The 25,052-nt window shown below is 45.2% G+C and overlaps 1 protein-coding gene across 1 annotated transcript in view; it reads right to left on the bottom strand.

The window, feature by feature from the left end:
• MID1 (midline 1) overlaps positions 1 to 25,052 on the bottom strand; it is a 651,564-nt gene that overhangs the window by 113,845 nt on the left and 512,667 nt on the right. The window contains exon 4 of the mRNA XM_060136812.1: positions 12,849 to 13,564. Within this exon, the coding sequence (XP_059992795.1) occupies positions 12,849 to 13,508 (660 nt within the window). The 5' untranslated portion in view covers positions 13,509 to 13,564. The remainder of the gene's footprint in view (positions 1 to 12,848; positions 13,565 to 25,052) is intronic.

Below are 25,052 nucleotides of genomic sequence, written 5' to 3'. Positions count from 1 at the left end.
AGAAACTGCATTTTAATAAGACCCCCAAGTATACTTCCTGTGTACATTTATATTTGAGACGTTCTGGTCTAAGAAACTAATTTAAACCTACAATTCTGACTGATAAGCAATCCTAGAGAGAGAAACGGATAACAGACCCCAAACCCTTTCATTGACTAACACGTGGTGACCATTTTCACTTTGTGTACATGCTTTGCCAAAAATAACTAAATATGAATAAGAATTCATTTAGGTCTCTTAAGAGATTTGAAATGTCAAACTCATAGACCAAGATGCTAAATTTACATTTTTAACCACGGCAAATAAATCATCACATTTCGAGTGATGGAATGAATTTAGGGATCATCAGATACTCATTCATTCCTTCATTTAAAACTAACGTATAGAGTAGCCAGTGAATATTGAATAATTCAACATTACTGTAAGTAAATAAAAATTATTCCACATGGATTTCCATATTTCATTTTTGTATTTTTACTCCATTATTTGTATTAGAATGGAAAATAGATCAGCTTCAATCTAGTTACCACTTTAAAGGAAATTTCTTTGCTTAGTCCAGGGAGCCCTTGTGTCAGAAGTTAAGGCAAAAGCACTTTGTCTCTCCATCACCCAAGCTCTTTTTCCTTCTCATTACTTTTTTGAAGTGTGGCATTTTGGGTCATAGTTCTTTCTGCCTTAATCATAGGTGATGATTAGTTCGGGGCAGGATGGGGTCCCTGGGTCTGAGCCCCCAAACTCAGATTTCTCTAACCATAGTTAATGCTATTTAATTTCCATGACCTCACGTTCCAAGTGATTAAGGAGGTTCCTATTTAACCAGCTTCCCCCACCCACTAGACACTGAGCTAGACACTTGGACCTATATTATCTCATTTAATCCTCCCAAGATCCCTAATGAGCAGGTATTATCATTCCCATATTTTTGCAGGGGACATGTGGCTGGTCCAAGGATCAAATAATACTGATCAAACTGTCAATCTGGAGATTTACAAATGCTAGTTATTCCTCTTGGTAATAGCTGGTTCTCAGTGTTGAATAAGCAAATACCCTTGAACCACATCTGAAAACAACTTCAAGCAGCATCTTGAAAGAGAATCTCCCTCCCTTACCACCCCACAGCCCTAACCTACACGACTGTTTTCTAGAGGTACAAAGGCAGCGTGGTGGCCTTGCCTAATACGTTTCCGGATGAATTTCTAGAATAAAAGAGAAACTGGAACCACTTTATTTGATGAGCTGAACACTATAAATGGGTGAGATCCTCGTCGGCCGGGACCCTCCAGTGCTTTATTCAGCAATCCAGGGCAAGAAAAGCACTTCCCTCCTGGGTGGAGTTTGTATGGGGACCTTGGGTCTCCTCGATATTCCAGAAGCGATAGGCCATACTGAGCATGAGTCGGAAAGCCTGCACGTTTCACTCCTCTCAGCCTTAAATCTGACGCCACCAACGAAGAGCAGCTGAGCTCTGGACAGCCACATAAAGGGTCAAAGGACCGAGAAATAAACCTCTCTACCAGGCCAGCATGTTCATCCTAACACCTAAGTTTGTCAAAATTCCCTAACAGATAAAGCCAGCTCCCCAGCTGGCTTGGCCACACAACAGCCTTTCCTCCAGTGGCCTCTCACAGCGTCTTCCTAGAGATGGGTCCTTCCACAGTGGAAATGACATAAACTGCTCCCTTGCCTGGATATGCACCCGACCTATGAGCCCCGGTCAGGAAGGAAACGGAGACCTCTGAGGAAAGCACGTGAGAACGGCTAGCAGTTCAGCCTGTGATCAGCGGACCTTTAATAAGAAAGGGTCTGGCCCAGATTTTTTCACGGACTGGAGTCCTCCTATGTTGCCCTGACTGCCACTGCAAAGGGATGCATGGTGCGAATGTCACTGTTGTCCTCTCTGAACACTGCTTTTCCTTGACATGTGTTTTCCCTTCGGCTTTTGGAATTAGGCAATTTCCAGAGAGCAACACGTAAGTCAGCAATTTTGGACAATAAGTCATATTAAAAACTATCTCATGGATTGAGTCTCATGGACTCTTTTCATAACCCTTTTCTATACTCTTATCACAGTTATAATTATGTCTAGACCATGAAAGCAATGACGTGCCTTTGTGACTCATTTCTGAATTCCGAGAGTTTATCCAGGCCTTATCTCATTAGCTAAACACAAATATCCTTTAGGTGAATAAATATGGGTCCTTTTCTTTTTATAAATTTATTTATTTATTTATATTTATTTGTGTGTGTTGGGTCTTCGTTGCTGTGCGCAGGTTTTCTATAGTTGCGGCGAGCGGGGGTCGCTCTTCACTGCCGTGCGCGGGCTTCTCATTGTGGTGGCTTCTCTTGTTGCGGAGCACGGGCTCTAGGCACGTGGGCTTCAGTAGTTGTAGCACACGGGCTCAGTAGCTGTGGCTCGCGGGCTCTAGAGCGCAGGCTCAGTAGTTGTGGCGCACAGGCTTAGTTGCTCTGCGGCATGTGGGATCTTCCCAGACCAGGGCTCGAACTCATGTCCCCTGCATTGGCAGGCGGATTCTTAACCACTGTGCCTTCAGGGAAGCCCCTCTTTTCTTTTCTTTTCTTTTTTCTTTTCTTCTCTCTTCTCCTCTCTCTCTTTCTTTCAAAGGAGGATTTGACAAAGCAGATGGGGAAGATCATTTATAAAGACACAAAGGGGGTAGAAGATTTTCAGGCTTTCCATATCGTTTCAGTAATAAGAACCCAATCTATCCCTATGGATAAAAGCTGTTATTTGCCTGACTGTTCTCCCCAGCAAGCAGTAAAGGAGATACAAGGGAGGAGGGAGACGATGACCACGTTGCTCTATCCATTCTGCCGCAATGGCACAGAACATCCAGGGCCGCTACAGTGGAGCAGCCGAAGGCCTTCCCCTCTGTCTGCAAGCTCCTTCGCTTCAGAGCTTTCCTCCTCCCCCAGCCCCATCCAACAGTGAAGCCCCTCCTTCTTCCTATTCTAAGGGAGACAGCTGCTAACGCAGAGCCCAGGGCCGCCTTGCTCCATCCTTCGTTCACACACCCAAGGCAATCCACAACAAAAAGCAAAGCTGGCCAACTGAGCTTGTGATTGGCCCAGGCTGCCCGCCTGTCATGTCACCTATATTTGTCTCATCTGTCTTATCTGTGTCGAAATGTGACAGTCATGGCAGAAACCCGAATGCCAGCTTCTCTTTCCTCGGAAACAGCTGGAGTCCTCTGTCAACACCTGGGGTGCTGATTCCATCCAATAAAGCAGGAACATGAAAGACTAGCTCGTCCCCCTGGACTTCAAAACGCTGCTTGTTTTTAAAGCCATTTCTTTCAGTCCACCGCTCACTGCTTCTTAAAAGTCCATTTTACTACTTAGCTTGGTTTAAAAAGAAGGACAAATCAAAGTTTCCACCCAATTATAATTCCTCAGAGGGTTGTTCAAAATTTCCCATGGCAGCCAGAAACACAAATAGACCCTATAACCACTAAGTAATTTATGATACTGTCAGGAAATCCACGATCGGATTACACCAATGAAGCCTTTATTGTAACAGTAAATGCCCAGATATAATAATACCTCATGCTCGTGGAACGTTTACTATGTGCCAATCACAAGGCTAGGCACTTTACAAGCACTTTCTTTTCTGATGAGAAATGCAAAATGTATTCTCCTCTGTCAGCTTAAAAGCTATCCTCATGGGTAGGCAAAGTCCTTAAGCATCGTGCCCAAAAGTCTAAAACGTAAAGTGAATTAAGTTTTAAGTGGATTTTGTAAGTGTACTGATAGTTTTATCAGATTTTTCCAGAATGTCACGTTCTGAGAATATATCCAATCTTTAGCCACATTCACCTCCTCAGGCCACTCGTGTCCTCTTTATTATTTTACCTATCCAGTGTCCAAAAATTTGCCAGCCTTTCTAAGAAGAACCTAATTTATGATTTGTCAGTGATAGAGGATGAAAGAGAATTCTGAATATCACAGCCTTAAAAAATGAAATATTTAGTTAATGTAATTTCAGCAAATCCTGCTAGCTTTAACTCTGACTGATCAACACGAATGGTGTTCTTTCAGAACTTTTCAACTTAAATTCAAATACCATGCACAAATAGATACTCCTCACTTAACATTTACCCACTTTATATATTTAAATAAAATTAAGCAGTTAACTGTATATTAAGACATTCAGGAAAAAAATTACCCTATGAGGGAAATCGGTGAGCCCATGGAAGCTTCAAGGACAATTCATTAGTTTCCACACGAGTATCTCCTTTCCTCTGAGGTGTCCCCAAGGTCATCTGGGGGCCATGTGTGTGAACTCAGCTCCTGGCATGAGATCTGGCCCTTCAAGACAACCCAGTCTACGCTGGCTCAACTGGAGAAAATGTTGGCGTGGAGATATCTTAAGGCAGCTTTTCTGGTGGCCCTAGGGGCATCATCCACCGTCCATGATGGTGGCCTACAGCCCGGCCAGCTGTGTGTGTAAAGTCACTGAGTTAAGTCTCCAAACCTCAAAGGAAACCTCGGAAATGACGGACCCACTTGAAAGGCAATGCACTGTTAGCTGGAGAAGGAGTAGCCGAAGAGACACAGAACAACTGGGCAGCAGGAAACTGTGTTCTAGTCCTAGCTCAAAGTCCTCTCCCCAGGTGACGTGGGCTCACCCCTCTTACCACTGTCAGCCCCAATTTCCTCATCTGCACAACGGGGATGCAAGAACACGCCCTTCAATGCTGCATCTGCCTCTAAAACATTCCTGAAGTCTGTGGCAGGCGTTCAGAGGCTTGAACAGCAACCTCCTTATAGGTGGATCAAAAAGCCAGAAGAAATAAGGACACGTGGTCACCAGTATGTCGCTGCACTAGGGGAGCAGGAAAAGAATCACATTTATGTCTGGACCCAAGAGCCACTCATCAGTGACCACTCCTATTGATCCTGGGTCTTCAAGGACAAGATACTGACTCTTACCTATTTGCATGTTTCTGTTGAGTGTGGGAGGTTTTGACCTATGACACTACTTCATTTTGCACATTAAAAAACAGACCACAAAATCTAAAGTAATGTGAACGTCTTTTCCCCCTTCTGTTTCTTCTGTGGACACGATGACCCTAATCTTTCTGATATCCTCATTTGACCTTGCCTTCAGAAAATCTACATGACATCAGCCTCTCTCACAAAAACAAAACTCCTTCAGTGTTGCGCTATAAAGAAGAGGAAAATTGCCCCAAACCCTTAACCTGGCACTCAAAGACTCAAACTCTTCCCCCAACAAGACTCTCCCGACATCCTCCCTCCTGGCCGCTCCATCGGCAACCTGGGCTCTAGCCAGCATTGTCTAGAATCCCTAAGCCGTCTTGCGGATTCCTGCCAACAGGTCTCTGCTGGCCTCACTCCTGAGGAACGCCTTGCTCTTCTTCTTTGATGCATAATCCACCCATCTGTCAAGGCGGCTTAAAGCCCACCACCCTGGAGCACGGTTTCTTGTCTACTCAAACCCAGAGCTGGCTCTTCCTCCCCCGAATCCCGAAACACGCCTCTAACCCATCAATCCCACACCTGGCCATCAACAAGCATTTATTCACTGTCACGCCCCCGCCCTTCGCCAGGTGCCTGAGACACAGTACTACAAAGCCCATGAAAGCGACAACGTGGACTCTTACCTCACACGCAAATAAGACAAGCACTGGTTAAAAAATAATTGGCGGGGCTTCCCTGGTGGCACAGTGGTTACGAATCCGCCTGCCCATGCAGGGGACACGAGTTCGAGCCCTGGTCCTCGAAGACCCCGCATGCCGTGGAGCAACTAAGTCCGCGCGCCACGACGACTGAGCCCGCATGCCACAACTACTGAAGCCCGCGCGCCTAGAGCCCGTGCTCCGCAACAAGAGAAGCCACCGCAGTGAGAAGCCCGCGCACCGCAACAAAGAGTAGCTCCCGCTCGCCACCACTAGAGAAAGCCCGCGCGCAGCAACAAAGACCCAACACAGCCAAAAACAAATAAATAAAAATTAAGAAAGAAAAAAAAAATAATTGGCAGGTGGTCTGCCTCCAAATTCCACCCTTAACCATCATGCCATTCTAACCCCCTGGTTTCTTACAGTATTTTTACGTTATAATATATTGCCAGGCGCAAGGCTGAGGTACATGAAACATTTTATCTTGTTTTTCCATGATTCTACGCAAGTAAGTACATTATTAGCCCTGTTTTACAGAGGAACTTAAGCTAAGCAACAGGTTCAAAGACTACATTTGTTTCCACAGCCATGTGACTAAAAGGTACCTTGCGTACTTGTCTGTGCATATCCCAGAACTCTCTGAACTTCTCAAAAATGATTCCAATAACAATAAATCATCAGGCAATAAGACATTCCTATCCGCAGTTGAAGGAGGGAGAGGAGACTCCTCAGGGGGAATAGGCAGATGAGAAGGAGAGAGGAGAAAGATGGAGCCTTAAACTTACTGTTAAGAACATATCCCTAGAGATGTTTTCTTTTACTCCATATATCATAAATAGTTTTTGTACCCAAGAAAATTAAAATATAGGTTTAACATATTTGACAAATATTTGGAAACTGTATTTCATCACATGGGAAGTTTTAAAAAATATATTGCAGACTAAAGAAATGTTCCCGTGAAATAAGCACAAGCAGAATCACAATTTGAAGGGGCCAGTTGGAACTGGTGAGACCTCATATAACCAAAACATTTTGGAAGACATGTGTCTGAAGTTCACATATCCCCAGTGGCATCGTGTGACAAAATGTCATAAGATATCTACATGTTAGATTAAAATCTAGCCTAGAATTATTGTGAACTAGTCTGAAAAAAGATACAGGGGTTGCACAAGGGATGTGGTAAGTGGGAAAAATAAAAAAGAATGATACCAAACAATCCACGGACATCTAGTAAATTCAACATTGTTTTCTAATAAACAGCTTGGCAATGGTAGGTGAAATGGCCCTTATTCCAGGAAGCCTTTCTCCATCTCTCAGGTCTGGGGTTGGTGTCGTCCCTGCTTTGGGCAGCGTGCCTCCTTCCACCACCACCAGAGGAAATGTTCACCCACCGGCACTCTCTGCTAAACTTTAAGCTCCGTGAAGGAGAGAGACCGTTTCCGTTCATATTGCCTTCATTTATGCAGCATATATTAACTTACTTTTGCGTGACCTCTCAAAAAAACCCATATGTCAGGGCTCCCCTGGTGGCGCAGTGGTTAAGAATCCGCCTGCCAATGCAGGGGACACGGGTTCAAGCCCTGGCCAGGGAAGGAAGATCCCACATGCTGCGGAGCAACTAAGCCCGTGTGCCACAACTACTGAGCCTGCGCTCTAGAGCCCGCGAGCCACAGCTACTGAGCCCACGTGCCACGACTACTGAAGCCCGCGCGCCTAGAGCCCATGCTCCGCAACAAGAGAAGCCACCGCAATGAGAAGCCCGTGCACCGCAACGAAGAGTAGGCCCCGCTCGCCCCAACTAGAGAAAGCCCGCGCGCAGCAACGAACACCCAACGCAGCCAAAAATAAATTAAAACCCATATGTCAAATACGGGTGGGAGGATAAAGGAAATGGTAGGTATAATGGATCTATCAAGTGTCCATCGCATAGGCACATAAAACAAAGGTGAGTTGTTCTACGAGTATTTGAGATCTAGTTTATCAAAATTCACACCATTCAATTTAAACCAGTGAAATGCAATACAGACCAAAATAATGATTCACATCCAGCTGGATAAAATATAATGTAATATCTGGCTGTACTCTTATTCAGAAATTCTCTTCCAGAATTCCTTATCGTGTTTACGGATGAGTATCTGCAACATTATTAGGAATGGAATTTAAGTTTCCATGTAGTGTTAACAGCTGATCATCCGTGAAGCCGCTGACAAGTATCTATTGGGAATCCATTATCTGCAAGACCCTGTGGGCAGTCTTAGGTGGGTGATGGTACAGTGAGAGCCAAAGGTCTCTGCCTAACTTAGGGTGCTTAGATTCTTGAGGGGGACATAGCGTGTGTTCAGCTGACTGGGTAACTAGGTATACACTGGAGTGATTGTTATGGGTTGGACTGTGGCCCCTAAAATTTCACATGTTGAAGTCCTAATCCCAAATACTTCAGAATGGAACCTTATTTAGGAATAAGGTCATTGCAGCTCTAACTGGCTGTGATGAGATCATACTGTAGTAAAGTGGGACCTTAATCCAATATGACTGGTGTCCTTTTAAGAAGGGGAAATCTGGGGCTTCCCTGGCGGTCCAGTGGTTAAGACTCTGCGCTTCCACTGCAGGGGGCCTGGGTTCCATCCCTGGTCGGGGAACTAAGATCCCGCATGCTTCGCGGCACGGCCAGGGGGAAAAAAAAAAAATTATGCCAAGAAGGGGAAATCTGAACACAAAGACAGGCACAGCGGGAGAATGCCATGTGAAGAGACACAGGGAGAAGACAGCCACCTACAACCCAAGGAGAGGCGCCTAGAATCCACTCTTCCCTCACAGCCCTCAAAAGGAATCAACTCTGCTGACACCTTGATTTAGCACCTCTGGACCCCAGAACTGTAAGACAATACATTTCTTTCCTTCAGGCCACCTAGTTTGTGGTTCCTTGTGGCAGTCGTGGCAAATTCATACGGTGACAAACACTAAATTCTCACAGATGAAGGTTTCTCAACCCGGGCACTATTGAGATTTGGGACCAGACAAGTCTATGTGGGAGCACCCATCCTGCACCCTGTAGGATATAGCAGCATCCCTGGCCTCTATCCACATATGTATCCAACACACACACACACACACACACACACACACACCCTTTCACTGGAACCTGCACTAAACCGGCTACTATTTTCAGAGAAGAAACAATCTATAGAAACTCTAAGGAAAAAGGAAAAAGTCTAGCTCAGTATCTACTTACAACTTCCCCAACGGCAAATAAAGTACAAGACTTTAAAAAATATAGACCCTTATGATCTATAAATGACGCTGAAGAGTGAAATCCCATGTCTTCACCTCCAGATGAGAAGGGCTACACAGGAAGGCTGAGATTTAATTGGAACCTTTATCACACTATTATAAAATTACAATGGGATGATCCATTGAAAGGGTTTTTTTTTTTTTTTTTTTTTTTACAAATAAACTCCCTAGGCCAACAGAAGGCCAATTAGAGTCAGAAAAGCAAAACAATGATTTGCAACTTCAGTTTCAGCTAACTTGAAGTCTGACTATGCTGAAATTGAAGGGCAAGGAAAGGTCAGTTTTTCTTGGTTTGTGTATTTTTATAGGTGTAACTAGAGGAAAGAAACAAGAGCTCCAACACTGTATGCTGGAACAGAGGAAAAGAAATTACTGCATCGTAATTCCTCGAAAACTCCAGAATGCGTTCTATTAAATTCTCTTACGTGTTATGCGGTTCACAAATCAAACTTTTGATCCAAGTTTGGAGGACTGAGAGGCTTCTTAAAATTCAATCAAAATGATGTGAAAAGGTGCACATTATGATATGCTCCATTTAGAGACTTATGCATTTGTCAGGAAGACTTTTCTCTTTTTATCTTAAAACAGAGTTCAGGAAATGCTGGTTTAGTTTTCTCTTTGCTTCAATATTTTAAGAGTACTTCCCAATGCATAGTTTCCGAAAGCATTAGATTCCTGATGCTATTTCAAATGATGTGAAAGATTTTGCTTGCATGAATTCTACATGCTGGAATTTTTAAATGTTTTTTTCCCTTTGTGTCTAGAAAAAAAGGTGTAATGTACAAAAGTATATTCCAATCCTCTATATCAACACACGTACACTGGGAGTTCATGTTGAGCAAAAAATGTCCCTCAAAGTTGAGTGTTATTGCAAGAAATAATTATTCTTCATAATCACTGCAGAATTCCCCCTCTTCAAATAATGGACTTTTACTAACAGAAGTAAAAAAAAAACATTTTCAAACAGCAGACACCTGAATCCTTACATATTCAATTAACTAAAACAAATCTATCATGTTATCAATGAAAGCATCCTCAAATTCCTACATGCTTTGTGTTTCCACATCATCACAAATCCATTTCTGTACGAGATGCTAAAGCCTCAGGAAAATACATTAAAAGAACACATTTACCTGATGAACCTAGGGGCAGGACAGGAATAGAGACACAGACGTAGAGAATGGACTTGAGGACACGGGGAGGGGGAAGGGTAAGCTGGGACGAAGTGAGAGAGTGGCATGGACATATATACACTACCAAAGGTAAAATAGATAGCTAGTGGGAAGCAGCCGCATAGCACAGGGAGATCAGCTCAGTGCTATCCCACCTTAAAAAAATGGCTAATAAACCAAAAGAAAAAAAAACACATTTACTTTTTCAGATCAAAGTAATTAACAAAAACACCCTTTCTTGGTTTTGGTCCTTTCAGTATGCTATTGCTTTCTTCAAAAATTCAATGTTTATATTGTACTTAGGTTTTGAAGTACCATAGGCACCCAAATGTCATCTATTCTGTGATTTTTTAAAATTCTAAGCTAAGTGGCATGTTTTAGAACAAACAGGCTATGCTAGCATGTTATTTGTTTAAATGCTCATAAGCACATTTTGTGAAATGGCTGTAAATAAATACTTATAAGCATATTTTGTCGAGCGGCTATAAGTGTGTTTTGGTGCACTGGGTGCCGTTTATATGCTTATATTTCTGTAATTAGAAGATAAAATCCACTAGATCATTAATTCTCAGGCCCTCCCGGTAACAGTATAAAATGACTGCTAACCCACTGGCTTGATTAGACAAGTGTGCAGGGCTCTTAATTGAAGAGTTTCATTTTCATCACAAAAATGGCTAGGGCATTAAAAGTGTCTCCTCTAAAATTTGGAGGTGTAAATAACTAAGAACTCCTCTGTGATGGTACACAAGTCATGAGAAGAACTCGAGGATCAGGTTTAAATATCAAGTCTGGGAGCTGCTGAATACGGAACCTCATTGTGGTGCTTTGACAGACGGTCATTAAAGGTAGTGTCAAGCCAACTGAAGGAACATTTTTTGAATAAGAAAACCGATCTGGCAGCTTTACGTTTCGGAAAGCAAAAACACCTAGGTCCTTGGAAACCAACTTACGGTTACCAAAGGGGAAAGGTGGTCATGGGGGGGTGATAAATGAGGAGTTTGGGATTAACAGATACACACTACTATATATAAAATAGGTAAGCAACAAGGACGTACTGTATAGCACCAGGAACTCTACTCAATATTCTGTAATAACCTAAAAGGGAAAAGAATCTGAAAAAGAAAATATATAACTGGATCACTCTGCTGTGCATCTGAAACTAACACAACATTGCAAATCAACCATACTTCAATTTTTAAAAAAAGGAAAAAAAACCCACCTATGTTCAATCATCCTAAATATTCTGTCCCCCACCAAAAAAGGGTGGAGGGATCACCTTGGTTTCTAAAATTTGATAGCCACAGCAATCTCTGAAGAATTTGTTTTAGCAGCACAATTCTCACACGCACTGCCTTTGCTGTTAAGAACTCTGGAGGCGTGTTTTTGGCTACCTTCGTGCGCGACACTAGGAAACCAGGCAGCATCTGTCTTCCCCTGTCTGTATCACCTCGATCCTCTGGCTCAGCTTTCTAAAGATGGTTTTATACTAGTCACCTCACTCTGAGTGAGGCATGCCGCCCAGGTGATGCTTTTGTCCCCCAAGTGACGTCTGGAAGCAAGGATTCACTTCGGCGTGCCAAACTCCCTCAGCATACCAAGAAACAGCCGCCACATCACAGATGTGGCGCATTCATCCCAGCATCCCCCAAAGAAACTACGTGGTCCTGGTAAACACAAGCCCCCATCAGCGCCGAGAAGTGATAGGAACCATTTGTGAGACGTGGTGATGAGCTCTGAGCGGTAATACTTTGGATCACGTGATTCATTTTGTTTGCTCAACACAGTGTGTGTTTGTCCTGAGAGGAAGGACTTCGGTATATATTTACGCAAAGCTCTTAATTTATACTTCCTTTCCTTTTAATTGGCATCTTGTTACCTAAAATTAGCTGGGGAACGGAGCAGACAGAGCGTCTCATGATCAGAGCAAACTCTCTCGGCTGAGTTTGCAATAATTAGACCCACCGTCGCCCGCAGATGAACAGACACCTGGAGGCCTGCCTTATTTCTTCCCTGGTGCCTTCTCTCCATATTTAGAGAGTGATTTTTAAAACCTGACGTATAGTCATATTAATTATCATTCCCTGAGGTGGAGTTTGGCTCCTAATTCCTGTTAAAAGTGAAGTTCAAACATTCTTGCCTGTAACCTTACGGCATAAAAAGCCTCCACGCAAAGGAATTCTTTCGTGAAACCCGAGACGATCGGGACACTCTACTTCACCAATACGCTGGATATCATTTACACAAGGAATAAAAGGTCACGTGTCCTCTAAAATCCCACAGTTGCTATAGGCATTTCTCCTTCTATTCTTCTGTTTGGGCAGTAACTAGATACAGGTACGATGCAAGTGAAATGAGTTTTCCCTGATGAGTAAGGAAAGTGAACGCCCCCAAAATGCCCAAACCCAGATTTCATCCGCCATTCCTTCCCACGCGCGCACGCTCTCGTTCTCTCTCGCTCTCTCTCAACTGCAAGGATTGAAAATGATCCAGATTTTTCAGAATTCGCCCTCACCTTGACAACGCTAACATTACAAGCGGCAGTCAACTTTTACAAGACACCCTTATTGTGTAACACGGCTGGGCTGCCAGAAAGACGTGCTATAACGAATCAGATAACAAAGGCGAAGAGAAAACCTTCACCTGCCACGTAGCTAGCAGTGAATATACTTTTTCTTTCCATGACATTTGCTGGCAGAAAGGGGTTCGGCTTAAGGCGGATCGGACTAACCTTCAATTTGTCATAGCGCTCACTCAAAGCTGCCACCTGATGGTCTCGGTGCCGCCCGACCAGTTTACACAAGGCACAGATTAACTGGTCATCGGCCACGCAGTACATATTCACCTTCTCATCCTCGTGTTCCAGGCACATCAGCCCCCGAATGTGCGAGTCCGGGATGGGCTCAATCAGACGGTGGCCCGTAAAGGGTTTCTTGTTCGGGTGAGTGGCTTTCAGGCACTCGTCACAGTAGGACACTTCGCAAGTGACACAGGTCTTCACGGCGTCTTGGGCAGGATCCTGGTCACAGAACTGGCAGAGGACTTTCTCGGCCGAAGTCATGCTGTTGGCGTCGAACGGCCGCTCCCGGCGGGTCTCGCTGGGGGAATTGGGCCCGCTCACCGAAGCTTTCTGGAACCTGTCGATGATGTTCTGCAGGGTGACGTTGCGCTTGAGCCCGTCTAGACCTCGCTGGCTGAGCGTGATGACATGTCGGCAGGTGGGGCACTGGAAGGCAGTGATGGACTCCACGGACTCGTTGGTGGCGCAGTGTGACACCAGGATGCGGTGGGCGCAGTTGAAGCAGAGGCTGTGTGCGCAGGGGAGCAGAAGAGGGTCCTCAAAGAGCTCCAGGCAAATAGGGCAGGTCAGCTCCGACTCCAGTGTTTCCATCTTCAGGCAAAGCTCTCCTGGGTCATCAGCAAAATCCAAGGAAGCTGATCAGCTATCTGGAAACAGAACGTAAGATTTGATTAGGCGCGAGGGGGGTCAGCCGTGCGGGGCTGTCAGCTTTGACTACATCTCAGAATAATTCCCAACACAGGTCACGGAAGGGTAAATGTGTGTACATTCCAAATAATTCTCTCTCTATTCACTGGGGAAATTGGGGGGGTGTGGGGAAACACCCTAAGCCAGCAGACCAGCTAACATTTCCTCAAGGTTCCCGTCACTGAAAGCGGTGTTTTTTTTGTTTGTTTTTTTTTTTTTGCGATTTTGTTCTTTAAAGGTTCTCGCTCCAAACTGGCAAGTTCTTGAAACTGTAATTTCCATATCTAATCACAATAATCTTACGGTGCCATGGCCAAGTTTTCCTTGTGTTGAAAATGAAAATGTAGAAACATTAATTAATGAACTACGGAGTCTTTCATAACTTTGAATTTATGAACTTACATGTTAAGTATATGTGTTTTAAGGGCCTCTGCTCTGCCGTACCGAACCAGGCTTCAGAGAAGGAGAAAGGCACTCATTGTAGAAATGGGCATGAAATGTGTATGAAATCAAACGCGTGATTTCAGGGGTAAGGATAATGCTTCAGCAGGGGATGTCAGTTTCCAAAATACATTCCCGAGAAAAAACCGTGACTTTCACAAAGATGATTGTGATAAAGGCAACGTTTCTGGCATGCGTTTGTTACTCTTCTGAATAATTCTATTGTTTAATCCAGCGGTGGGATGTGGGTGGGCAGAGGGAAGCAAAGAAAAATATCTGGGGGCCTTTTCAGCGGCTGCGGTGAGCTTGGGGACCAATGACTAATAACGACATAGTTCATTAGAACAAGGATTTTCGTGGCTGCAATATTCATTTGCTAAGTTGTAACAGTGGGGACGATTACAGTTGAGAAAGCAGTTGAAGGCAGTGGCACTCCTCCGAGGAGATTTACAAGGGCTGCCGAGGGACCCTGCACAGCCCTCCCGGGCTGAAATCTCCCATCAAGGGCTTGTCACTGTCGCCAGCGACAGGCCGGGCTAGCAGGAGGTCCAGCCTCACACTCAGGGCCACGTTGGCCCGGGCACGACCTCCGGCAGCTTTGTTGCTCCCCTCCAGGCGGCCTTCGGGTGGCCCAGCTGCGCGCTCCCCTCGCCAGGAAGACTTGCTGCTTTTGTGAACTCTCGCCTGCCTCCCCTTCCAAAACGGCAGGGCAAAGAATCCCACATAAACCCCTGCTCATTAAGAGGGAAGAGGCCTCGTGCTCATTAGCAGGCCTGGGAACCAAGCCTCTTTGAACCTTCTCCCTTTCAAGGCCATTAGCAGAGGTCTGCGCAACAGTGACAGGCATATTAGATGCAGCCCACTGCGGGCTGTGGGAGAACCGTTCAGTTCACCCGGTAGATGCAAGGTTCAAATCACACTCCGGGGGGATTTTCTCAGCCTGATTCATAGGAAGGCTTCACATCCAAAGCTATGTTTAGTGATTCTGACAATCAGCCTTTTTGTATTCACACCTCCATTTATTTACAAAATTCGCAATTTCTAGAATGCCCTGACCCTCTCTGAAACAGCATCCCTCAGAAATACCATGGGGTGCTGTGGTTAAACTAATGCTCATCTTGCTATCAACTGAACGGTAACTGATCATTAAAAGTGTAAAGTATGTGCTAAGCTTGTTACAACTTAAAGGGCTGCTGGCTTCATCTTAAAGACCTCTCCAGCCATCCGCTAATGTTAACTACGTAAGAAAGGATAAATGGGCAGCAGAGATTTGAAATATTAAAGGTTTCTCATCTTTCCACAGCCTACAGTGGAAACCCCAGGGCTGCTGTTGTGAGAAACTTACCAGCCCCGCTTGGTTCCGGCCAACCCTTCCTACACAAATAGCTTGGAAGAAATGGAAAGGTTTTACCTATTAATCATCATTTTGGTTCATCATGGAAAAACAGAATTCTCTCTACATCAAATTTCTTCTCACTTCCCATCAGAAGCATGTAAAGGAAAAAGGTAGCCCCTTTGGTCTGCTTCGTTCTCAGGTGAAACAGAAACACCTACCGATGGATCTCAACAGGGGGCTGAGCGTCAACTATGCCTGGAGAGTTTTGACGATTGTATTTTTAGGCAGGTGCTAGAATTCCATCCCGGAGCGGTGCAATCAGAATTTCTAGAGGTGATGACGCTGCCGACCCCGATGGAAATGCTGACATTTTATTCAAGAGACATTTACCGAATACCAAGCACTGAGCTGGCTCCTGGCTTCCTCCTCTTCCCCTTTCTATGATCGTGGACGAAGCCAACAAACATCCTCTCCTACCTGGATGATCGCAGTATTTTTTCTAAATGGTCTCCTGGCTTCTGCTCAGTCTTGCCCCTCCCCCCCCACCCCGCCCCGCGCCCACAGTCTATCCTCCATTCGGAAGCCTGAGCCTGTTAAAACACGACAGAGCCTGCCTCGCCTCTGCTCTACCCTCCAGGGGTTTCCCATCTCACTCAGGGAGAAATTCACCAGAATAAAACCAGCCCCAGAAAACACAGACTCAGACAGTGACCTCATTTCCTCCCACGCTACCCCTTGTTCTGCTCTGGGCACATGGTCTCCTTGTGATTCCTCAAGCACGCCACGCACGTCCTGTCTCCCCTTGGCAAGGTCGTTGGAATGACTCTCCGCTCCGATGTCACCTTCTCTGTGAACCCACATGAAAGCGATTCCCCTAAGACCACCACAACCAACCACCCACCCACCCATCGCGGCAACCCTTCTTCCCCCATCTCGGTTTGTTTTCTTCTATGACGTGCATCGCCGACATAGTGTATTAGTGTGTTCACTGCTCTGTCTCTCCCCATGGCCCCAGCATTAGAATATCAGCTCTACGAGAGCAGAGACTCTGTTTTGCTCTTTGAGGGATGTACAGCCAGCACCGGGAACAGTGCCTCACACACAGTAAGACTCGGACATTCGTTGGTGGAGTTAATACAAAGTACTGATGTTGGGGACGAACCCAAAAAGAATAAAACATAACCCTTGCTTTCAAGAATCTCTCAAAAATATGAGAACAGAGGTCAGCAAAGTTTCTGTACCAAGGCCAAGACAGTAAATATCTTTGGCATTGCAGGACAGACACTCTCTGTTGCAATTACTCACTTTTGCCACTGTAGCACGCAAAAGCAGAAATGAAAGATCACGGCTGTCCAATGGAATCATATTTACAAAAAGCAGGTAGCAAGCTGGATTTGGCGTGCGGAGCTTACTGTGCTGACCCGTATTTCAGAAGAGAGAAACATGTCCAGCCAGCCAAAAGAGAAATGGAAAGCACTCTCAAAAAGTATGAATAAAATGCTGCGCCGGCAACAACGGCCACACCGGGAGAGTGAGACTTCGACAAGCGTGTACAAGTTTCGAGTGCTAACGGGAAATGCCATGCGATGGGATTTCACCCCGACATCAAATGGACACGATGTGAGTCAAGTGCTCAGGGGCAATTTACGTAAGAATGATTTAAGAGCAGCTGCTCAGAACCGGACCTTTTTTCTTTTATTGCCCTAGCACTTGGCGTGGGGCTTTATGCAAGTCTCTACGCTGTAAATGTTGGTTAATTCTATTAAGTGATGACAAAATATCTAGATGCAAAGTGAGGTTGAGCCAATTTTCTGAAAGTCTGGCCTCTGTGCTGCCAGAAAGGAAGGGATTTTGATTTGGTATCTGCAGCGGATCTCATTTTTACTACTTTTATCCAGATTTTGCCATGGTAGCGATATTCTTGTTAAACTACTCAACAATAAATTACTACTAAGCATGCATGCCATTCTTCCACCTTAAAAAAAATAGCATGGTTTATTGTCTAGCTTTCTTTAAAATCTTTTTTTGAGAAATGAAAATGCCATTCATTCTTTCACCAAATACTGAAGTCCCTCTAGGTGCTGAGTCCCGGGACAAGCAATGGTAACACCTGCCCCGCCTACTCACAGCGATCTTCTGGTCTATCAGGGGAGAGAACATACAAATGGTTTTCCAGCATGACAAAAGACACGCGCCAAAGACTGGGGGAGAAGAGAATGGGGAAGCTTCCTGAAGGAGGCAACACGCACGTGGGTTTTCAAGATGAACAGGGGTTTCACCAAGCACACAGAGGTGTGAGAGTAGGGGTAGATTGTGTGCCAAATGTTAGGAGGGAGGGAGGGAGGGAGGGAGGGAGGGAGGGAGGGAGGGAGGGAGGGAGAGAGGGAGAGAGGGAGAGAGGGAGAGAGGGAGAGAGGGAGAGAGGGAGAGAGGGAGAGAGGGAGAGAGGGAGAGAGGGAGAGAGGGAGATTCTTAGCTTTCACTACAATGGAAGGAAATCACACGTGCATATCATTGTCAGGAAATGCTATAGCTCAACATTTTTCTGAATGGGCTGATTGGTTCTCATTCAGAGGAGGATGTCGGTCATCATGGGAAGCCTCGCAACAAACTGGGGACAGAAACAATTCACAGCTCACACCCCTGCTCGCCCACCGTTTGTGGTTCAGAACAGGGCACAGAACAGTGAATGAGAGGAGAGAGTTGCGTGGGTGGCCAGATAATGCGGGATGATCTGCAGCTCTGCTATTAGCTGTGTGTCCCTGGGTGAGTGTCCACAGATGTTCCCTCCAATTCACTCCAATCACATCCCTCAGCAGCCAAGTCTTTGGTCACAGGATGCAGTTAAGCCCTGGACGCTCGGAAGCACTGGGCACCAGACATCTTTTCAAGAAACTTTCTTATAGATTCAAGACGTCGAAGGAAAGCACTTCTTTAAAATGGAAACTGAGGGCTTCCCTGGTGGCGCAGTGGTTGGGAGTCCGCCTGCCGACGCAGGGGACACGGGTTCATGCCCCGGTCCGGAAGGATCCCACATGCCGCGGAGCGGCTGGGCCCGTGAGCCATGGCCGCTGAGGCTGCGCATCCGGAGCCTGTGCTCCGCAACGGGAGAGGCCATAGCAGTGAGAGGCCCACATGCCGGAGAAAAAAAAAAAAATATATATATATATATATATATAATATATAATATATTAAAATTAAAAATATATTGATGGAGAAATCAAAAGCTTTACAGACAAGCAAAAAAAAAATGGAAACTGAGTAAATGGATATTTATTTTCCACACGTTCCCCCCTTGCTCCTTTACCTCCACTCCCACCCCTCATTCTGTGTAGCACTGAGATGGGGCTTTTCTGACTTTCCTCTCTCCTCCAGCTAAGCAAAGCCTAGGTGTTTTCAAAAGGGCCAGCCAGCCTTCCATCCAATAGCCATCCAGCTTGATCCACGTACTGCTTTCTCTGACACCTAGGCTCCTGTCTTGCAGCGCCATCTCTTTTCAGAATCTCAGTTCAGCACTGACAGTACCTTGCTTCATTTACTGTATGCGCTTCAACTCAGAGCGTGCATCTCATGGGACTCCTCAGCTTCCCTCCCAAACCCCTGTGCCTCCCAGGCCTCCTGCTATCTCCTCATGGCGCTCCCATTCTCCTGATCAGCACAAGTCAGAGACCCGCCTCATTTTCTACTCCTCCCTTTCTGAGGCAGGCAGAATAACGGCCCCCCACAGGCTGGCCACATCCTCATACCTGACACCTGTGGATGTTTTAGGTTACAAAGCAAAGGGGAGTTCAGGTTGCAGATGGATTTAAAGTTGTCAAGCAGCTGACCTTGAGACAAGGGGATTAGCCTGGACCGTCCAGATGGACTCAATGTAATCACGAAGGTCTTTAAATGTGGAAATGGGAGGCAAAAGAGTAGAGTCAGATGATGCCACGTGAAAGAGACTTGACAAGCTACTGCTGGCTTTGAATATAGGAGGCCACAAGCCAAGGAATGTGAGAAGCCTCCAGAAGCTAGAGAAGGTAGACAAACAGATTATCCTCTAGAGCCTCCAAATGGAATACAGCCCTGCAGATACCTTGACGACAGCCCAGTGAGACCAGTGTCGGACTGATGACCGCCAGTGTTGTTTCCAGCCATCAGGTTTGTGGTAATTTGTTACAGAATCAATAGGAAACTGTACACTCTCCGTCCCCCAAATCCAAACCGTTAGCCAAGACACGTAAATGTCAAACCTTAGTAGTTCTTTGACTGGTTTCTCTGTTCTCACCGCCTCCCTGTTGATCTAGATCTCTACTGCATTCCAAGACTATTGCCAAAAGCAAACGAACAAACAAAAACCAAAAAGAAAACCCACACAAAAATATCTCCTAATTTGATTTATTACCTCCAACCTTTCGTCTTTCAGTTTCATCTTTGCAACATGCTTCAGGCATCATAACTTTTTCTGGTCACTTCTCTTAAAGGCTCAAAACACTGAGCAGCTCCCTGCTGCCCAAAGTATGAGTCCTGACATCTGATCTCCTTTTTCAAAGCCTTGCCCAACTTTCTCCCAAACTGCTTCTTTAACCTTACTCCCTGTCACTCACCTCCTGTACCAGAGACCCAGTAAATGGGACCATTTTCTGCTCTTAGCAACTGCCCTTGCTTTTCTTCCTAGCACAAATCATTTTCACCCTTGTGAGTTTTTTTTTTTTTTGGTTTCACGTTCATTTTCTTGTTTTTGTTTTCTGTTTTTTTTTAAAATGACAGCCGAACCTCCTAGAAGCCCAAAGAGCCCTGGCCACTATTGTATTTGGGGATTTCATACTAAACAAAGAAGAAATGTTTTAAAAGATGGCTCATTAAATACTGTGACATGTCTGACATGTTTACAATTAGCCAAGTAAAGCTTTTAGCTGAAAAACACAAAACAAAGTAACTACCCTATTCACAAAATAACTAAAATATTGATTTGAAAATAGTATTTCCTAGTACACAACAGAGTGATCAGTAATGAGACTCACGTTTAAAGCTATATGAGTTATCTTCTTTCATCATTCATTCAAAAGATTCAGATTAGCTCTGGGACCGATACAGGCAGGCATGAGTGAGCACAAACTCCGATCTCATATGGAGGTAACATTCATAGTCAAAACTTGAGACCAACAGAAAGACTGCGGGAGAGCTAGTGGCGAGGGCTGTAGGGGTGACAGCACCTTGGCACCCAGGTGATGGTGAAGGCTGGTGATGGTGGATGGTGATGGCTGATCCAGCTGCCTGGGCAGGTGCCCCCTTGCTCCCTCTGGGCTCTAGGTATCATGATCCTGAGCTAGCACTCATTCCAGGATGAGGACTTTCCCGGAGGGAGAAGGGCTTTCTTCTGTCCAAGGTACAGGATACGGAAGGAAACAAATTGGAGGAGAAAGTTCCCAGTGGAAAGAAAAGGAAAGACGTTGGGACTTAAAGAGTCCAGGTGTAGGGTTCAGGCTAGAGAAGGGAGATGGCTGAACTCAGGATGGTGCCCTTATGCATCACTGTGATGGGCCAGGGAGATGGAAGTTAAGAGGGTTCATATCTGTGTTCATATCTCTTGGATTCATCTTTTTTGCCCCCTCCTTTGAAGTAAAGGGCAAAACTATTCACCTGACAAGTCAATACAGAGAAAACATTTAACCCCCTGCCTCGGCTGTCACAATGCTTGCCACCATCCTGCTGGGTAGCCCATTTTACAATTGCACAACTTTATTGCTCGGAGTCTCTCCTGACTTCCGCTATGACCTGCACCTTGAAGAAACATCTAGGACCCCTGTGAGGACGGCATGCATTGCCAGGTTTAATCCACGGTCAAAGTCAATGAGCAGACTTTCCAGTTCAAAACCCCAGTAGTATGGAAATTTTACCCATATAATCAAGAGGTGACCAGGGATTACGAATCTCCAGACCAAGTGCACTCTATGAATTCAATCACCCACTAGAATAAGGAGATATTCAATTGTCAGCAAGTCATCCCTGAGTTTTTTATTCCAAATTTCTCTTAATGGAGACGTTGAGGTTTTAATCATAAGGCAAATCCATGTCTCAATGCTTCCCCACAATGTATTCTATGTCATGTCTGCATACTCCATCAACGATAATAATGTTTCTAATTTGGAGTATATGAAAAAGAACATGCATTCTAGCCACGTATAATTTTACTTTCAGTCCCTCACTTTGTAAGCTCCGAAAACCATCTCTACGAGGGAAATCAACGTGTCACTGGACCAAAGAATAAACTTGGATACCAACACTGGGTGGCCTGTGGTCAACTGTTGATAGCAGGTGGCTCTCAGCCACTGCCTGGGTGATTCCCAAGGACTTCGTCCGTTTTTCTCCCCCCAGATATCCTCTGGAGTATGGAAACTAAGCTTGATGTTAACAAAACATATGTTTTACCAAAACATAACTGAGATTGCAAACACCGTCAAAACGGCACGTTACGCCAAGCCACATAAAAACGGTTTGGTAAAAGAGATTCATTCCTAAAAGTGTTGTGAAAACGAGACAGCGCCAGAAATGCTATGCATAAATTTAATTCCTTAAGAATTAAAAGAATTCTTTTAAATTGCAGAAACAGCATCAAGTCAATTTCCTATCCTCTCTCCTCACATGAGTAATTAAGGTTGAGGTGACTTACTGCCGTCTGGATTTTTGCTATGAGATTATCTCTATTACAGAGCCACAGGTGGAGTATTTTTTTTTTAAGGACTGTGGAACGATGTTTTTATCTTGGATCAGCAGAAATACAGACTGTCAGAGAACTGAATACTTGGGAATTGGGAAACATTGGAATTGAACCTCAGTTGGTGAGGCAGGGTTTGCAACAGAGACTAAACTCAGAAAGGACGTGGTCTCATCTCAGATAAATATAATCTCCAAACCCCAAACATGACCTAACAGAAACTCTGTAAAAACTGGGTGCTACACCCCAGATGAATTCACCAGAAATCGAGTATTTTAAAAAACAGAATAGGGCTTCCCTGGTGGCACAGTGGCTAAGAATCCACCTGCCAGTACAGGGGACACGGGTTCGAGCCCTGGCCAGGGAAGATCCCACATGCCGCGGAGCAACTAAGCCCGTGCGCCACAATACTGAGCCTGCGCTCTAGAGCCCACGAGCCACAACTACTGAGCCCACGTGCCACAACTACTGAAGCCTGCGCACCTGGAGCCTGTGCTCCACAACAAGAGAAGCCACGACAATGAGAAGTCCGCGCACGGCAACGAAGAGTAGTCCCCGCTCGCCGCAACTATAGAAAGCCCGTGTGCAGCAACGAAGACCCAACACAGCCAAAAACAAAAACAAATAAATAAATGAATGTATCTTTTAAAAAACAACATAATACAAGCACTCAATGTCTGCACATTCAATCCTGGTTTAGTATTTAACTTTGAGTTATACAAACCACACAATAAAAATACTACCAGAGGGCTTCCCTGGTGGCACAGTGGCGGGGAGTCCGCCTGCCAATGCAGGGGACACGGGTTCGTGCCCCGGTCGGGGAGGATCCCACGTGCCGCGGAGCGGCTGGGCCCGTGAGCCATGGCCGCTGAGCCTGCGCGTCCGGGGCCTGTGCTCCGCAACGGGAGAGGCCACAGCAGTGAGAGGCCCGCGCACCGCAAAAAAAAAAATAATAATAATACTACCAGAATGCTACTTTAGTGATTAGTATCCTGGCTGATTTGAGAAGCAGGTGGGTCAGTAAAGGCACAGTAAAACAGAGCCGTGGGACGATGGAAAGAGGGGCAAGGGAGATTCAACTGAATTTAATGGCATTCTGAAAGACTAGAAATTGAAACCACCACATAGACTATATCCCACCCCAAATTACGGCAGAGAACAGTCAAAATGCAAAAGGACTCTTAAAGCAACAGTAGAAATAATACATGGAATAGGAACAGGTGAAGAAAGAAGTGATCCCGTAGCATTCTATAGGTAATGCCTCTGAAATATCACTGTTGTTGACCTCCGACCGTCAGCACGTTCAAATTCATTCACTTCATATGAGAGACTAGTAAAAAATTTCTGCCAACCAAGTTGTAGGAGACCAGAGGGACTGATGGGGAAAAAAAGGCAAGAGAAAATAAGCACAGAGGCACTAGCCTCAAGTTTTAAACTAACTAATGAGTACAAGAGATATTTTTAATCGCTTGTCATTTCATCTGTATTCTAGGGAGTGCTGAAGTTCAAATGTTTTACCTGATACCTGAACTGAGAACCAGGAAAGGCTTTTAATTTCACCCAACACCCACCTGGTGGAAGTCATGCAAATTGAATTAAACTGTTCACAAACCCTTTCTGTCCTTCCACATCTGTCTAGAACATGCTCATTTTTTTTAATAATTGGATCTCTAGGACATTCTTTAAAATAATCACATACTCTCTTGCCCATGCAACCTGATTAATAATGAATGAACATTCCTGAAAAGAATCACTTGGAAGCCTGGCAGATGTCTTTAGGGATATGAAGCCTTTAATGATAAAAATTAAAGGGAAATGGGAGCTAGGTCACACTGTCTGGTTATTTTAATTGAAACCCAGTCTTCCAAATTTACTTAACAGAATGCTTAAATACACCTTCTGGAGTTCATTATGCAGACAAGCAAAAAGACACAAATGGCGACGGAAAAAAGCAATCCTGATTTCTGGAGGAACGACTGCCCGATTCTGCCCTGTCTTAACAGCGAAGAAACCCCTTCAACAGTCTCAGAAACGCAATTTGTTCTACTGAAAGACGGATCAACAGGTTAAAAACAGGAAACAGAACATTCGTCCTTAAGAGTTCTTTTAGCATCTCTCCAGATTCTTACAAAAAGATTGCCTTGAATACCCACCAATGGACTGCACCCTAGTTCTTTTTGAAGAAACATCGCCGTAGGCAGAGGATGGAGACCCACGAAATGACAGACAGGCCACCGAGACCAGGTGGTGGGTGGCAGGCAGTGCTGGAGCGGTCCTGTGTGTCTGTGCAAGCGTCAACGGTGAAACACAACAGGAAAGTCGACGCGACAATTCCAGGAAGGCCAGCTCCGCGTCATCCAGCCCGCCAGGGCTGCTGAGTTGAAGAATCAAAACTCCCTCTTGCTTTCTAACTGCCCTTTCCTCGGACCCTGCCGTGGCTTCCCTGGGCCCTGGCCCACTCAGTGCTCATCTGAACCAAATGAAAAGGCAGCTCGGGTCAGGTCAACACCCACTGCCTCGTCTCCCCCTCCCCGAAATCATGACTTGGCAGCAGGACCTGTACCCTCACTGCTCACAGGGACCAGCAGTGGGTCAGTGTCCTACAGCTGAGCGCCGGATGCCAGCTTTCCACACTGCCAACGGGAGCCGTCCCACGCCAGCTCCCGGGGTCACCAAGGGGCACCGGCTTCCCTCGCATTTTGATCCTTTCGGCCTCTTCCTGAGCACACGATCACATTATGCTCTGGACGTTGCTTTGTTGTTTTTTTTTTTTTTTAATAATATACTTCTTATTTTGCATCTATCTTCTGAATTAAAATATACCATCTAGGAGAAGTTTTTTAACGCTATGTCAGGACGCGTGATCTCTTGCAGAGACACAATAAAGAGGTCATTGTTTCTTTGAGAAAGAGAGATCTAAATTGCAATCTATCATCCCGAGAAACAACTGAAAATATACATATGAAATATA

The sequence above is a fragment of the Lagenorhynchus albirostris genome, chromosome X, assembly GCF_949774975.1.
Source record: "Lagenorhynchus albirostris chromosome X, mLagAlb1.1, whole genome shotgun sequence".
Classification (NCBI taxonomy): Eukaryota; Metazoa; Chordata; class Mammalia; order Artiodactyla; family Delphinidae; genus Lagenorhynchus; species Lagenorhynchus albirostris.
Note: the sequence above shows the minus strand (reverse complement) of the source record. Positions and strands in the feature narration are given on the sequence as shown.